The sequence below is a fragment of the Nerophis lumbriciformis genome, linkage group LG19 (genome assembly GCF_033978685.3).
Source record: "Nerophis lumbriciformis linkage group LG19, RoL_Nlum_v2.1, whole genome shotgun sequence".
Lineage (NCBI taxonomy): Eukaryota > Metazoa > Chordata > Actinopteri > Syngnathiformes > Syngnathidae > Nerophis > Nerophis lumbriciformis.
Window position 1 is genome coordinate 16,446,776 of NC_084566.2, and position 17,899 is coordinate 16,464,674.

Below are 17,899 nucleotides of genomic sequence, written 5' to 3' on the forward strand. Positions count from 1 at the left end.
TATTAAAATATCGATTTAAAATATTGAACAATACAGGTATATAGCAGTTTAAATTACTTCATTATTTATCTCATTTCTACTATACATTTTGTTAACCATGTAACAAGAAGCATATCTCAAATGTTTTTAATGTTTTTTTAAATATATTAATATTTTACAATATAACATATAATAAAATCTAATTGTTATTCATATAAAAAGCATGTTACAAATTATACTGTATTGTAAATTGTTTTTTTCATTGCTTGAGAAAAGTCAAATGTAAATTAATTTAGTTTTAAAGTAATAAAAAAGTATGGAATGAGTTATCTGAGAAATTTTTATAGAATACATAAGTATCGAAGCAGAGTACTCATAGCTTACCAAGCATTTTCCCGTCCAGTCCTCACACTCGTCAGTGAGATCGTTACAGTTACAGGGCACACAGCGGCCCAGGTATGGTCCGTTGCCGTCTCGAAAGTATCCAGGGCCACATTTCTACAAAAAGACAAAATAAAAACATACACTTTCATTTCCTAGTTTATTGCATTTGTATAGCATGAAAGCGAAAGTCCTATAAAGAGATCATGTTCCTTAATAGCGAAGAACTGGAACCAGAGGAAACATTAACTCAACAGAGGCCAAGCCTGCCCTTTGCCCTTTCAGAGATATACTAACACGCCCGAGTTCTTAGAGAGCTTTTACCTCGATCCGATTCCAGGTTGAGTCGTCATTGACAGAAGGAAACTCAACCACTTGTCCCCCATCACGCCCTGATGGGTACACAAGCGCACCTCGCTCGTTCAAAGATGGATATACTACACGTTGATCCGACTGGTGTGTTATCCTCCGCGTCCATCTCTCGTTGTGTCTGCTGTGGCGGGGTCGCGACCCTCCCACCTTCTGCACGGGCCTGTTGCCTGCCCAGCACAGAGACACCAAAGCCCCCCACAGCAGGAAGGTGAAGAGAACCCGTCTTCCTTGCCAGTGCCGAGCCATGGAGCGATCTGACATTCCTGATGTTTAGTCTGTGTGATATAATGCTCCACTTTCCCCAGCTTCAGCCTCTTATACACACACACACACACACACACACACACACACACACACACGCTGACACACGGACAATGAAGACACGCCCCATGTCCAACTCCACTGAGTGTATGCAGGCACACAAGCATGCACATGCAGGTGTTTACGTGTACTCTCATACCTTTTAGCACAGAGCTCATCGTACAATGTTCACCTTGTTCCACTAAATGCAACACAATCAGTACCAGTCAAAAGTTTAGAGACACTTTCCTTTTCATAAGAACGCAAAAGTGTCTCAGTACGTTTGACGGACAAAAAAACTTAAGACACCTAGTTAGGGTAAGGACTGTACCGTATGGGCTGTGCTCAAAATGCTTTGGAAGACATGCTAACTTACCTACAAACCTACAACGTCAATGATTTTTGGCCAATTATTTGCTAAGCTGAAAGACCTTTTTTTTTCTACCTATCTTGCTCAAATTATACACACATGTAGGGCTGGGCGATATGGACAAAAAAGTACATCTCAATATATTTTTACTGTAAACTCGATATTCGATATATATCTCGATATCTTTTCCAGTGAAAGTATATATATAAATATATTTATTTTTGAGCGAACTTCACTGAAATTGAAGTGAGTGTCAACTGTACTGTAAACAGTCAGTGGCACTTCTATTACACCAGTTAGACAAGATGGGTATTAACAGCACAGAAAATAAGCTGTTTAAGTAGCACAGAATTACATTACATAAATAAAATACAAAAATATTATTTCTTTGTAAAATAAATAACAAAGCTGTGCAAATAATACAAAATGTATCAAACTCAGATAAAAAATACATTTGCAGGCAGGCACTTTTTAATTCCCAATCGACGATGTAATGGACTGTCACACATGTACGGTTCTGGTCAGCGCCAAGTAAGTGACTTTGCTTAATTATGCGGCGATGATCTTCCTCACTTCGGCATACATTTTTGGCAGCATTTCTTGTGCGAAATATGGAGAACAGTTTTGATTTGGGCTTACATGGTAAACAACTAAAATTAATGTTTTATCCAGACGCATACATTTGTACAAAATGTGGCCAAGTAGACGCATTGTGGGTTTCCTGGACGTGGTCTACATCGCTAAAAGAAAAATCAAAAGAAGAGAATCCCTCTGCCATTTTCCACTAGTTTTTTTAATATATAAATCGCCTGCTGGAATATTCCCTCTTCTCTTCTACGACTCTCTCGTCGTCATTTGGGATGTCTGTTGTGATTTCCCTTCCTGCATGGTTCCATGACCCGCCCTATCTTGCCTCTGATTGGCCTGTCCCTAAATTTTGCCTTAATCTCAACCAATCTCAATCATGGATGTTCTTATACTTGCAAGCATGTCTTGGAAGGAGGAAAGGGAGGGGTTTAGTAGCCCATGAGAGGGAGTGGGGAGTGGGGGAGGACAAGGAACACAACAAATAAGCGGTGTTTAGTCATTTTAACGTGACATAAATTATATTGATATTACGATATTTTCCTAAATCATAACTTGTTTTAAAATATATCGATATATCTTACAAACTCGATATATCGCCCAGCCCTACACACCTGTGCTCGTCAGTTTCCAAAAGTTATGTACCAAATTCCGTGGTGATTCGTCTCAAGACCCTAAAGTTGCAGTGGGTGTTTTACAAAGCGCATTAGGCTTTGTGCAAAATCAGTCAAATTTTGCGAAGTATTTGTCAAAAAAATTATAACAGCACAGGCAACACAGTTGAGGCACATGTCTTGACACATTTTCAACGTCAAATTTGAAACTAAAAAAAGGTCACAGCTAACAACTGGGCCTGAATCACTGATAGTTAGTGACGGAGCTGTAAACACTAAAGTACTAGCACCAAAAAAAACACAGTACTATAATTTACCAACAACATTGTGACTGATATCACAAAGAAAATGACAAAGATTGCTGCTGAGCATTCAACAGTCAAATCTGTTATCATCCCCACAGACCTAGATGTTGTCAACAATGAGAAGCACTGACAAAGGATTTTTTTGAAGCTCCTGAGCAAAATGCGATGTTTGAATGTTGCGGTGTATTTGAGTGGCCATCTACCAATTGTAGATTGCGGCTGTTAATACGGATGGTTAAAATATGTATATACAATTTCAAAATTTTAGAGGAAGGCAGGCATCTTTTTAAAGCAGACATTTTTGCCTGAATAAACAAGGAGTATATTTGTTGCGTTCCAACCTTCTTTTTTTTTTTTACTGTTTGTGTCACCCACTCCAGGTGGCTCAGCCAAGGACAGGAGTAGGGAGAGTGCAGAACAGATAAGACAGTGCTCTGAAGGACGGCATCAACTTCAGCACCATCATCTCTACCCCTAAAAAAGTGTCTTCTCCAACCCCTGCGACCCAAATTGAAAAGGTTACCCTTCCCCCATCATCATCCTCATCCTAACAAATGGCGCCGTCCCCAACTCCAGAGGTCAAAACGAGTAGCACAGTCACCCAGTCCGAACGACTCTCTCTTGAAATTTACTGATAAGATGAAGAACCTTGTCAATGCTGGATTTCCTTTGCGAGTCAAAGTGATTTGTGCCGACACAGAACCATGTTTCAATGCTGACATCATCAATGTTTTTCCCCAGGAAAAATCAGGCCCTACGTAGTTCAGGAAGTTGTGTCTATCCCTTTGATGACAAGTAATAGAAAGTCGGTTAAAGTAATGAGTAACAAAAAAGGGACAGTTGCAAACTTAGTGAGTGTAGAATGTCAACCCAGGTGTCTCCTGCTATCTCTGCAAGGATAGCTCTATTCAATGTTAGTTAACTCATAAACAAATCAAATCTAGAATTTAGACTTTTTACACCTTAGTGAAACATAGTTGACTGATATTACTGTAATGCTATTCGTAACAGGGCAGCGCCAACAAATACTGCTGTCAGTTATCTGTGGGGACTACTGTACTTATATAGGTATTAAATGTATGTGTAATGTAATTAAATAAGCATCTAAAGACATTTGACATCAAATACACGACACAAACTTCTTTTTTTTTTTTAATTATTATTATTACAACTATGTGTGCTGTCTCAGAGTGATCAGTGATCACGTTTACACAGCTGTTTTCACACGTAATCTGCAATCGCAATGCTTTAAATCTGCATATTAATTTAATACGAAATTGAAACAAACATGTAAGAATACAGTACAACCTGCGGTAAAGCCACATTTTCGAGGGTAATCGCCAGTACGCTGTATAACTGTGCGTGCACACGAACACACGCACACAGACACATGAACAAATACACACAATACAACGGGGACGGCATGGCGAAGTTGGGAGAGTGGCCGTGCCAGCAATCTGAGGGTTACTGGTTCAATCCCCACCTTCTACCATCCTAGTCACGTCCGTTGTGTCCTTGAGCAAGACACTTCACCCTTGCTCCTGATGGGACTGGTTAGCGCCGTGCATGGCAGCTCCCGCCATCAGTGGGTGAATGTGTGTGTGAATGGGTGAATGTGGAAAATAGTGTCAAAGCGCTTTGAGTTCCTTAAAAATGTAGAAAAGCGCTATACAAGTAAGACCCATTTACAACACTTTTTTTCGCTACACAACAGAGCGTTGATTATGACGTAAAAACAATCATTTGTACAAAAATAACACTTCAGTTTGCATTGACAAAAGCAAGCTATAACAGACTGAACAATAACACATAACTTCTACTTGAACTTTAACACCGCCCCCCCAACCACACATCAGACCTTGACGACAATACGATATAAAGTATAAACAACAAACCGTTGAATTTTAGGAGTATGTGAAAGTTAGACTCCTACCTTGTTTACTTCCCTGACAAACTCCTTAAAGATTTGTAATCAATCAGACATATCAAGCAGCTAAAATGCCCCAAACATGGAGAAGTGTGCACTGTAGTGAATTTATGTGTGTAATTTTAAATTATATATGGTATTTGAACTTATAATGTATGTATTTATCAATATTTATATATATATTTATATATGTATATATATATATATATATATATATATATATATATATATATTTTTTTTTTATTTTTTTTAATTTATTTTTTTATTTTTTTATTTATATATGTATATATATATATATATATATATATATATTTATTTATTTATATATGTATATATATATATATATATACATACATATATACATACAAATATACTGTATATATATATATATATATATATATATATATACATATCCATCCATCCATTTTCTACCGCTTATTCCCTTCATATATATATATATATATATATATATACACACACACACACACACATACATATATATATATATATATATTCATACATAGATATAGATATATATATATACATATATACATACATGTATACTGTATATATATATATATATATATATATATATATATATACATACATATATATACACACATATATATATATACATACGTATACATACATATATAAACACACATATATATATATATATATATATATATATACATACATATATATACACACATATATATATATATACAGTATATACATACATATATACATACATACATATATATACACATATATATATATATATATACATATATATATATATATATATATATATATATATATATATATATATATTTGTCTTAATAAGGTTATCCAAAAAATAGTGCTCGATACCGTAGTAGAGCGCAATATATGTATGTGTGGGAAAAAAAATCACAAGACTATTTCATCTCTACAGGCCTGTTTCATGAGGGGGGGTTCCCTCAATCATCAGGAGATTTTAATGGGAGCATTCACATACCATGGTTTATATAGGGCACAGAGTGGGTGGGTACAGGCTGGCGTAGGGGCGTGGTGATTGGCTCATGTGTTACCTAGGAGGTGTTTCCATCTGTGGCGGCATGCTGTTACAATTTCGCTGCGCTTGTTGAGGGATGACAGGTCTGGACGGTAAATAATAAACAGTTTCTCTTTCAAGCATAGGTTGCATCTTTTATTACCACTATTGTAAGGTGTGCTGGATGCAAGAATTTGCCATGTTATTGAATATTCAACATTATTGTCTTTGAGGTCCCAAATGTGTTTGCTGAGTTCTGTGGTATTCCGCAGGTTTTGGTTCTTGAAAGAAGCCTTGTGATTGTTCCATCTGGTTTTGAATTCTCCCTCGGTTAATCCTACATATGTGTCGGATGTGTTAATGACCACCACGAAAAGAATACCTACCGGAATTAATAAAAGGCTATCGATGCTGTCATCTAGCAAAGCTGAATTTGACCAAGCAACCCCCCCGTACCAAAAAGCCCTTGATGAAAGCGGATACAATTTCACCCTCACCTATGAACCCACGCCAGGAAACCAGCCAAAAAAGAACAGAAAACGAAACGACATCATCTGGTACAACCCCCCATACAGCAAAAACGTCTCAACTAACATTGGACACAAATTCCTCAATCTGATTGACAAACACTTTCCCAAAGACAACACCCTAAGAAAAGTATTCAACAAGAACAACATTAAATTGAGCTACAGCTGTATGAACAATATACGACAAATCATCTCAAACCACAACAAAACAATTGCAAATGAGCCGTCGGCCCCCGGACAGAGCGACTCCAAAACCAACAAAGGCTGTAACTGTCGAAAGAAACCTGATTGCCCTCTCAACGGGGGGTGCTTACAAACATCAGTTGTCTACCAATCTAAGGTAACACGCAAGGACATTAACACATCCGACACATATGTAGGATTAACCGAGGGAGAATTCAAAACCAGATGGAACAATCACAAGGCTTCTTTCAAGAACCAAAACCTGCGGAATACCACAGAACTCAGCAAACACATTTGGGACCTCAAAGACAATAATGTTGAATATTCAATAACATGGCAAATTCTTGCATCCAGCACACCTTACAATAGTGGTAATAAAAGATGCAACCTATGCTTGAAAGAGAAACTGTTTATTATTTACCGTCCAGACCTGTCATCCCTCAACAAGCGCAGCGAAATTGTAACAGCATGCCGCCACAGACGGAAACACCTCCTAGGTAACACATGAGCCAATCACCACGCCCCTACGCCAGCCTGTACCCACCCACTCTGTGCCCTATATAAACCATGGTATGTGAATGCTCCCATTAAAATCTCCTGATGATTGAGGGAACCCCCCCTCATGAAACAGGCCTGTAGAGATGAAATAGTCTTGTGATTTTTTTCCCCACACATACATATATATGTATATACATACATATATATATATATATATATATACATACATACATATATATATACATACATATATATCCATACATACATATATATATATATCCATACATACATATATAATAATAATAATAATATATTAATAGATAATGTGGGGGTCCAGTCCATCAGGAAGCCAACAGATAGTCATGGACTATGTTTACACTGTAGGCTCTGATGTCTAATTCAAATTGTTTTTGTCTTTTTATGTGGCCGTTCACATTACAAAAAAAAATTGATTTCTAATGTGAATGCAACCTGACCGGCATGCGGACGTAACGTCATGACGTCTCATGCACTGCAGTGTCTTCGGAAGTAAACATGGCTTCAACTCCAGTAGTTCTCATTACTATTACATTTGTGGCAATTTCAAGGATTTTGTGTAATCAAAGTATGTATATATATATATATATTTAAAAAAAATCTTTTTAAACTAAACATTTAAAAATAATACCCACTTGACATCAAATGCAGCCGCTCACCCTGGAAGGAGGTTCCCTATATATGCGGTCCCTCCTGAAGAAGTTTTTTCCTCCAGCAGGGGTCTTTTGAGTTTTTCTTGTCTGGATGTGGGTTTAGATCAAGGGATGTCATTGTGAGTTTGTGATACCCTTTGAGACACTTGTGATTAAGGGTTATATATATAAATGTTGATTGAATGATTGACTAACCACCCTAATGGAATAGCTACACAACTCATCATAGCAGAAAAATACATTGTATTTGCTTGCATTTCATTGAAAAAATACAATCCATCAGATCAAATATCAACTTCTACTGCCCAAGTATAACTCAGTTACCATGTCAGAATTTGATACAGTGAACCAAAAACTGTAGAAGAAAAGTTCAGCAACTAAAAGCATCAACAAGCTGTCTGATTGAATATCACCTGATTTCTTCAAAACTATTGTGAAGTCTGTGCTAACTGCTCTGCAGCAAATAATCAATGGCTCCCTTCAGTCTAGCAAGTTTCCTAAACCCCTGAAAGCAGCTGCCATAATGCCAATTCTAAAAAAGAGAACACTGGATTTTTCCATGCAAACAAGCTATAGACCCATCTCAAAACTAACCTTGATAGCCGAGACTGTTGAAAAGTTGTTTTAATCAACTCAACAATGCATTTAATTCAAATTGACTTTTTGTTCAACTACAATCAGCTTTCCAACCGCACCACAGTACAGAATTGGATTGTGTCTGAGTGCCTAATAATATAAGGTTCGCCTCTCACAGCATCTTCCTTATCTGAATCGCTCCCACTGCCCTCTAGTCCTTCACTCTCACTTTCCTCATCCACAAATCTTTCATCCTCGCTCAAATTAATGGGGAAATCGTCGCTTTCTCGGTCCGAATCGCTCTCGCTGCTGGTGGCCATGATTGTAAACAATGTGCGGATGTGAGGAGCTCCACAACCTGTGACGTCACGCGCATATCGTCTGCTACTTCCGGTACAGGCAAGGCTTTTTTATCAGTGACCAAAAGTTGCGAACTTTATCGTCGATGTTCTCCACTAAATCCTTTCAGCAAAAATATGGCAATATCGCGAAATGATCAAGTATGACACATAGAATGGACCTGCTATCCCCGTTTAAATAAGAAAATCGCATTTCAGTAGGCCTTTAATGTTGACACTCATAGTCAAAGACAACAATACACATAACACACTTATATCTATTAGTGACACCAGATGAATATAATCCAATAGACATGTTGTGTTACTATTCGGAACAAATTAATAAATGGATGAACAAAACATTTCTTCAATAAACCACAGCAAAACTGAGGTAATTGTTTTTGGTGGTACATAATAGAGGATCGCTGTTAGTAAAACCCGGGAGCCTTCTGATAAACTCAGATCTGACTTTTAGCAGTAATATCAAATCAATAACTAAAACAGGATTTTACCAGCTGAAGAACATATCCAAAGGAGATCTCAAGTCCCAAGCAGATCAGGTGAAGCTAATCCATGCTTTTATCTCTGGTAAATTGTATTGTTCTTCTGACAGGACTTCCTTAAAAAGGGCCTTAAACAGCTCATATTTTGACTAAAAGGAGATCAGAGCATATTACTACAGCTCCAAAGACTTTACACCTGCTTACAGTCAGCTTTAGAATAGACTTTAAAGTTATGCTACTGCTCTATAAATCACTCAATGCTTTAGGTCCACAATACATCCATGAAATGCTAATGGGATATTATTCCTGTAAGATAGTGAGTTCAAATCAAACATGGGGAAGCAGCATTTAATTGTACACAAATGTAATAAACTGCCAATAGACGTTAAATCAGCCCAAATTGTGAAAGTTTTTAAATCCAGGCTGAAAACTTTTTTTCTTATGCTCATGACTGAGCTCCTTTGAAGCATTTTAAAAACCAGTTGTAATCCTTTATTTGCATTTGTGTTCTGTACTTTGTTTTTTTATATTCTTTGTTCCTAAATGCTTTGAAATGTTGAGCTTATTAATCGCGTCAAGCACATACAAAAAGCATAATATAAATAAAACTACCTTGCCTTTTGTTTGAAGAGTTTCAGGAGTAGCAGCGAAAAGGGGAATTTGTTGCTGTTGTGATGACAAACCTACAGTAGTTACTACTATTGTGATTGTGAAAATTGTGCATGCAATCGTGTTTAGGACAACCGGGAGTGTCAGACACACAGTCACACTTGAATCACAGTGTGCAAACACTCACATGGGTGTGTCTGCTGGACTTTTAGACAGTCACTCGCTGAGACGCACACTTGTACTGTGGTGACTGAGGGCATATACAATCACACTTAATGAGTAACACTTAGGTAAGGTAAGGTTTCCCCATGCAAGACCCCGCCTGTAGATTAAACTTCCTTTAAGGTTTTCAATTAAAGGAATGTATGATAACAAAAAACAAACACAAGCCGGATGGAATGTGGGTATATAAATGGATTTTAGAAGCAAATTCCCTCACTTTTCCCTTAGCAGTTGGACCATGAATCCTCAGTCTGGTATCTATGAGCCGTAACTATGAAAGTAATCCCAGCTTTATTATCACTAATATTATATCTGCGTGATTGTGCCCTTTCTAGCCTGGGGCTATGGAAGTTTGGCAGCGCAACTCCCCAAATGGTTGTTTTCCAGCAGCACACACATTCCGCCCAAGTCTCCTCAGCTGATGAATTTAGCCTCCGGAGAAAATAGGTGCGATGTTGAGTTCGGGCATGTCGAGACAAACTAAAAGAACGAAGACGAAGTCCCCGAAGATGACACCGCTTTTTCACTCAAAGACACTCACTTGGTTCCACTGAAGAACATTTTGGATTTGAGATGTTCCTGCATTTTCACAATGCACTATAGTAAAATAAATATGGGGGAAAAAAATGCCCCCGAGGATATACAAAACCCAAAACCAGTGAAGTTGACACGTTGTGTAAATTGTAAATAAAAACAGAATACAAGGTTTTGCAAGTCCTTTTCAACCTATATTCAATTGAATAAACTGCAAAGACAAAATACTTAAAGTTCGAACTGGTAAACTTTGTTATTTTTTTCAAATATTAGCTCATTTGGAATTAGATGCCTGCAACATGTTTCAAAAAAGCTGGCACAAGTGGCAAAAAGACTGAAAAAGTTGAGGAATGCTCATCAAACACTTATTTGAAAAATCCCACAGGTGAACAGGCTAATTGGGAACAGGTGGGTGCCATGATTGGGTATAAAAGCAGCTTCCATGAAATGCTCAGTCATTCACGAACAAGGATGGCGAGAGGGTCACCACTTTGTCAACAAATGCGTGAACAAATTGTGAACAGTTTAAGAACAACATTTCTCAACGAGCTATTGCAAGGAATTTAGGGATTTCACCATCTACGGTCCGTAATATCATCAAAAGGTTCAGATCGTAACACAGTGTTGTCTTTTATGAAGTATGTCATGATAAGTAGTTGTAGTTATAGTTGCTAAGAAAATAGCAAACGTTGTGATGCGATGTGAAATCTATGCGCTGACGTAATGCTTAAAATGACCAAAATATGGTTACACTACATGTTATTATGAATGTGCCTGTTACTATATTACATATACTGTCTCCATACAGCGTGCATATAAAACATTGTTGGAGGTTTTTGGAGGTTTTTAGAGCGCTTTTAGGCGGAATAGATTGAATCCCCATTACCTGATTTGTTAACGGTCTACTACTAGCCATATATTACAAGTTAGAACACACAAAAAAGAAAAAAACATGTGTTCTTTTCTTACATAGGGATTGTGAATGATAGGCAAAATTCCCGAAAAAAAGTACATTCCCTTTAATTGAGACCACAGTGTCACTATACACATCACTATACACATCACATGTTTGTTTTGTTGTTCTTTGCAGTGGCTTGCTTCTTTTTACACATTCGGAATACGATCAAGTGAAATGTGTGGAATGCATCTTTTGTATTAGACCTTTGTTGTTATTCATTAAAGATACATCTAAAGTGTATTATTATTTCTGCATTCTGATATTACTGGTTAGGTTAAATTCATTACTTGCATGAGTTTGTCATGTTGACAATGTTGACTCTGGAACAGAGTATTTTTAAGCGGTCACTGCATGGAAAAATTCATAATACAGGTAAAAGCCAGTAAATTAGAATATTTTGAAAAACTTGATTTATTTCAGTAATTGCATTCAAAAGGTGTAACTTGTACATTATATTTATTCATTGCACACAGACTGATGCATTCAAATGTTTATTTCATTTAATTTTGATGATTTGAAGTGGCAACAAATGAAAATCCAAAATTCCGTGTGTCACAAAATTAGAATATTACTTAAGGCTAATACAAAAAAGGGATTTTTAGAAATGTTGGCCAACTGAAAAGTATGAAAATGAAAAATATGAGCATGTACAATACTCAATACTTGGTTGGAGCTCCTTTTGCCTCAATTACTGCGTTAATGCGGCGTGGCATGGAGTCGATGAGTTTCTGGCACTGCTCAGGTGTTATGAGAGCCCAGGTTGCTCTGATAGTGGCCTTCAACTCTACTGCGTTTTTGGGTCTGGCATTCTGCATCTTCCTTTTCACAATACCCCACAGATTTTCTATGGGGCTAAGGTCAGGGGAGTTGGCGGGCCAATTTAGAACAGAAATACCATGGTCCGTAAACCAGGCACGGGTAGATTTTGCGCTGTGTGCAGGCGCCAAGTCCTGTTGGAACTTGAAATCTCCATCTCCATAGAGCAGGTCAGCAGCAGGAAGCATGAAGTGCTCTAAAACTTGCTGGTAGACGGCTGCGTTGACCCTGGATCTCAGGAAACAGAGTGGACCGACACCAGCAGATGACATGGCACCCCAAACCATCACTGATGGTGGAAACTTTACACTAGACTTCAGGCAACGTGGATCCTGTGCCTCTCCTGTCTTCCTCCAGACTCTGGGACCTCGATTTCCAAAGGAAATGCAAAATTTGCATGGTTGGGTGATGGTTTGGGGTGCCATGTCATCTGCTGGTGTCGGTCCACTCTGTTTCCTGAGATCCAGGGTCAACGCAGCCGTCTACCAGCAAGTTTTAGAGCACTTCATGCTTCCTGCTGCTGACCTGCTCTATGGAGATGGAGATTTCAAGTTCCAACAGGACTTGGCGCCTGCACACAGCGCAAAATCTACCCGTGCCTGGTTTACGGACCATGGTATTTCTGTTCTAAATTGGCCCGCCAACTCCCCTGACCTTAGCCCCATAGAAAATCTGTGGGGTATTGTGAAAAGGAAGATGCAGAATGCCAGACCCAAAAACGCAGAAGAGTTGAAGGCCACTATCAGAGCAACCTGGGCTCTCATAACACCTGAGCAGTGCCAGAAACTCATCGACTCCATGCCATGCCGCATTAACGCAGCAATTGAGGCAAAAGGAGCTCCAACCAAGTATTGAGTATTGTACATGCTCATATTTTTCATTTTCATACTTATCAGTTGGCCAACATTTCTAAAAATCCCTTTTTTGTATATCGCCTTAAGTAATATTCTAATTTTGTGACACACGGAATTTTGGATTTTCATTTGTTGCCACTTCAAATCATCAAAATTAAATGAAATAAACATTTGAATGCATCAGTCTGTGTGCAATGAATAAATATAATGTACTAGTTACACCTTTTGAATGCAATTACTGAAATAAATCAAGTTTTTCAAAATATTCTAATTTACTGGCTTTTACCTGTAGTTGTAGGTGGTAAACTATTAATGTACCTGTCAAAAGTTTGCAGACTATTTCTCATTCAATCAAATAAAAAACTGTCTCCAAACGTTGGACTGGTGCTGTGTATCTTAACTGAATAAAGAACCGCTTCTCGTCGCTCACCTGACAGGAGTCTCCAGTGAACTGAGGAGGGCAGGCACAGACCTCCACTGTGTTCCCAGGACCGCCCGTCCCCGTGTTGGCGGCCTCCTCCATGCCCACCTCGCCCAGACTGAGTCGCTGGCTCTGAGTGAAGTACAAGGCTCGGATCCTGAGACGCACCAGACCAGCCAGGACGATCATAAGTTGTTCTCTGGACACGGGCCTGTTAGTACCAGCATGGCGCCAGTTTTTCTGCAGATGACAAGACCATTGGAGGAAGGTAAATGAATAGTACATGTATAAAAATGTGATTGCAAGTATTGGGACACCTGGCTCTCGGTATACCTCCACTAGCTGGACTCTGCCTTGATACAGTTGATCTGGCAGCTGGACTTGAGGAGCTAAATGGATCAGTGTCATGTCCCTACCCTGCAGGATGGGGTAGAAAGGAAGATATATCTAAATAATACTGTATATAGTACAGGCCAAAAGTTTGGACACACCTTCTCGTTTATTGGGTTTTCTTTATTTTCATGACTAAACTCATTTTAGATCGGGGGCCACATGGAGAAAAATCTACTCCCAAGTGGGCCGGACTGGTAAAATCACAGCACGATAACTAAAAATAAAGACAACTTCAGATTGTTTTCTTTGTTTAAAAATAGAAAAAGCACATTCTGAAAATGTACAAATCCTAATGTTGTTGGGGTTTTTTTTACACTTACAAGTTGCAGTTAATAGTATTTCACCTTTATTTGTCGTTATTCATACTTTTGAATAAATTATGTGATAATATTCATCAGTTCATCAGTTGGTGTTAATTTTCAATCTATCATGATAAAAAAATAATATCAAAATCCAATTACAGGATGTTTGCAAATTTTTTTACATATATAGCTAAATCTACGTAGATACAAATAATTATTATTGCGACATTTAGTGGACACATTTAGAACAGCAGTTATATGTTTTTTAAACAACACTGAAGAATGTCGACATAAATGCATACAGTCAGCAGGACATCAGGTGTCCTGTCCATGGGGGTCATTCCCTCACTGGGAATGCCAAATGATTTTGCCTGGTAGGTGAGGAATCCACCATAAGATGACACCTGGGAGTAAAATCAGAAACATGTTTTACAAATGACTTTTCTAATTTCAACTGATTTTGAAGTTTGAAGTTGATTGCAAGTGACGTAAGAATGCAAACATTTTTACTAGGCAGTGAGAAGACTGTGATTTTTACATTAAACTCAATGTGTTTTGTTTTTGTTTCAATTTCAGCACTTATGTTTGATAGGATACCAGCTTGAAATATTGCATTGCATAATTAAACAGGGAGCAGAGACAAGCTGCATTAAAAGCAGAAGGTGTTACGATGTGCTGAAAAATGTGTTAATATACAGTATACATAACACATCAAGCAGTAAAATCACCGTCTGGCCAAAGAGTCTCCACCACCGCTGCAGTGCTAATGTGTAATGTATGTATAATATATACAGTATGTACTGTAATTGTTTAATGTAAATATCTCAAATTAGTTGTTTTTTTAATCAACTAATTACCAATTAACTAAAAGTTGATTGGGAAATACACAACACAAAGCTTAACTAAAAGCTCGAAGAAATTAGGTCAAGCAAATTATATTTTTCAAAATAAAATAACATAAAATAAAGGATGGATTAAAAAACTGGATTAAGCAAAGAAATCAAACAATGTACTAATATAATCCACTTCAAGAAACTCTTCAAACTTAAAGTGTTTACAAAGTACAAAGAAGAAGAACATTTATTATTCCATCCATCCATTAATTTTCCAGATCAGGGGTCCCCAAACTTTTTGACTCGGGGGCCACATTGGGTTAAAACAATTTGGCCGTGGGCCAAGCTGTATGTATGTATGTATATATATATATATATATATATATATATATATATATATATATATATATATATATATATATATATATACATATATAAAGTTTTAGCACCTGCTATGTAAAGGAAAAGGGGTAGGTTTAAATAAGCTCTGCTTCTTCCTACTCCTTTTCGAACATGTTGAATAGAGAAACTGGAAATTGTTACGTATCATGTTGTATGCATGCATGTTCCAAATAAACCCAAACTCAACTTAAGTCAACTCAAAAAGTAAAATAAAATGAAAAGAAACAAATAGAAAAGAAAAGAAAAGAAAGGAAAAGAAAGGAAAAGAAAAGCAAACAAAACAAAACAAAAAAATATATAAGAAAAGACAAAAGAAAAGGAGAAAAAAAGAAAAGAAAAGAAAAGAAAAGAAAAGAAAAGGAGAAAAAAAGAAAAGAAAAGAAAAGAAAAGAATAGAATAGAATAGAATAGAAAAGAAAAGAAAAAAATATATAAGAAAACAAAAGAAGAGAAAATAAAAGAAGAGAAAATAAAAGAAAATACAGAGCGAACATTAACTTTAGAGCTTTAAGAAAAACATCTAAATATCTTTTTTCAGGATGTAAATATTGCATAAGTTATGGATATGATGCTGCAGCAAAAGGCCAATTAATTATCAGTGTGTGTACTTGGTGGGAATACCAGTAAGTACCAGCATGGACTCACCTTGTCTCCTTGGTATGAGGAAGGTGCCACCCAGTGTAACGCTTGAACTGAAGGAGGAAGCTCCTGGATGTCCGCTACCACCGTGTTACTGGCCGTGTTCAATGCGGACTGGATATCTCTGTGGTCATGACTTTCCAACCTCCAGCCGCGCATGTCCACAAACTAAAAGCAGATAAATATGTATTTTGAATGTACATTTTAAAAATAAGTTACTCTCTAGTTTAAGACTAGACTGCAAAAATCATCACATGAAAAATGAGACACAGTGATATTTACAGACACGTAACCAACCTTCCCCCTGCGTTTGCTGGAACTTTGACACTGGTTGGTGGCGCCAAAGCAGAAGCAGCTGGTGCATCCATTAGGGTTGGACGGGTCGAAATAAAAGGAGCCGTCCCGACATGTATCACACCTGATGCCGGCGACATTTTTCTACACATAAGTGATGAGAGAAGGTAAAAAGCGTGGCGCAAAGCCAGGACTAAGCAATAAAACTTGTTATGAATTGATGTTATTGTATTGTTTATACAGACTTTTCATACTGTATGATGTAAACAGTGATAGTTTTTTATGATTTTGCCTATAAATAATACCACCTAAGATTTTAAATAAAACAATTCACATTCAATTGAAGTCTAGACTTACAGCTGTAATTAAAGATTTCAAAAAAGTTATGAAATTATAGACATTTTATATCAATTTTAAGGGGCTCAATAGTATTTGGAAAATTGTCAATGACTGCTTGAAGTTTGTAGTCAATTGATGTCACCAAATTTATTCCCTGGAAAAATAATACCAAATACCTAACTGGAGAGTCATGGGGAAACAATTAGGACAAAATATAGTATTACTTTTCTATTGAACCACTGAACACCAGAGGATGGAAAATTTGCAAAAACATGTACTCTCAGAGCAGACTTGGGCAAATTAAGGCCCGGGGGCCACATGCGGCCAATTCAACTTTTTAATCTGGCCCGCCGCACATTCCCAAATTGTTTTTTTGGATCTTTAAGATATGATGTGCAGTGATGTTTTCAAATGACCGTAAGTCTTGAACTATACAATGTATTTCAATGGTTGGTGTTGCATGATATACTAGTTATTATGGTAATCTAAATCACAGCAGCTCAAACGAGGCACCAAGCAGTGTGGGTGGGGAGCGTTTCCACAGAGTGTTTCCAGAGCGGCCAGCCTGAAATGTGGGTGTCAGGCACAGACGCGGAAGGAGATTTTTACAACAAAGTTTAAAAGCTTAGTGATATATCAGATACATCAGATTGTAGGTGGGTTTTTTTTTACCCTTTGCGTTCATACTTCGCTGTGTTTGTTGCATCTTTGTTGCGTTTCGCTTGATTGTAAAATATGTCGATCGAGAGGGGGTGTAACGTTCATATGTTGTCAATATTCAGTGTTTTATCGTTCATAGTCAATATTGTGAATCCCACATTCTTTATTTTCATGTAAATTCTGGGTGTCTCATTCAGTAAAAAATGTATCATTTCATTCCGTTTTTAAGGCGGTCTGTCATAACACTTTTAGCTTTCAATTAGACATTATTGTGAGGTTTTGTATTAGTGTTCCTAAAAATAGGACCCGAGCATACATACTGTACAGCAGATTTTCACAGCTTACATATATATGTATATGTGAGTGTGTGTATACATGTGTGTATATGTACACATATATATATATATATATTTATAAGTGTGTGTATATGTGTGTATATG

The 17,899-nt window shown here is 37.3% G+C and overlaps 1 protein-coding gene across 3 annotated transcripts in view; it reads right to left on the bottom strand.

Moving 5' to 3' along the window:
* Nucleotides 1-17,899, bottom strand: part of LOC133618787 (laminin subunit alpha-3-like) — a 177,980-nt gene that overhangs the window by 52,341 nt on the left and 107,740 nt on the right. For 2 of the 3 annotated variants that reach the window (XM_061979496.2, XM_061979498.2), the window contains exons 36-41: nt 16,464-16,604; nt 16,173-16,334; nt 14,595-14,696; nt 13,931-14,014; nt 13,607-13,837; nt 364-477 (exon numbers count right to left, since the gene is read on the bottom strand). In XM_061979496.2, coding sequence (XP_061835480.1) covers nt 364-477; nt 13,607-13,837; nt 13,931-14,014; nt 14,595-14,696; nt 16,173-16,334; nt 16,464-16,604 — 834 coding nt within the window. The remainder of the gene's footprint in view (nt 1-363; nt 478-13,606; nt 13,838-13,930; nt 14,015-14,594; nt 14,697-16,172; nt 16,335-16,463; nt 16,605-17,899) is intronic. The other variant, XM_061979497.2, reaches the window with a different exon arrangement.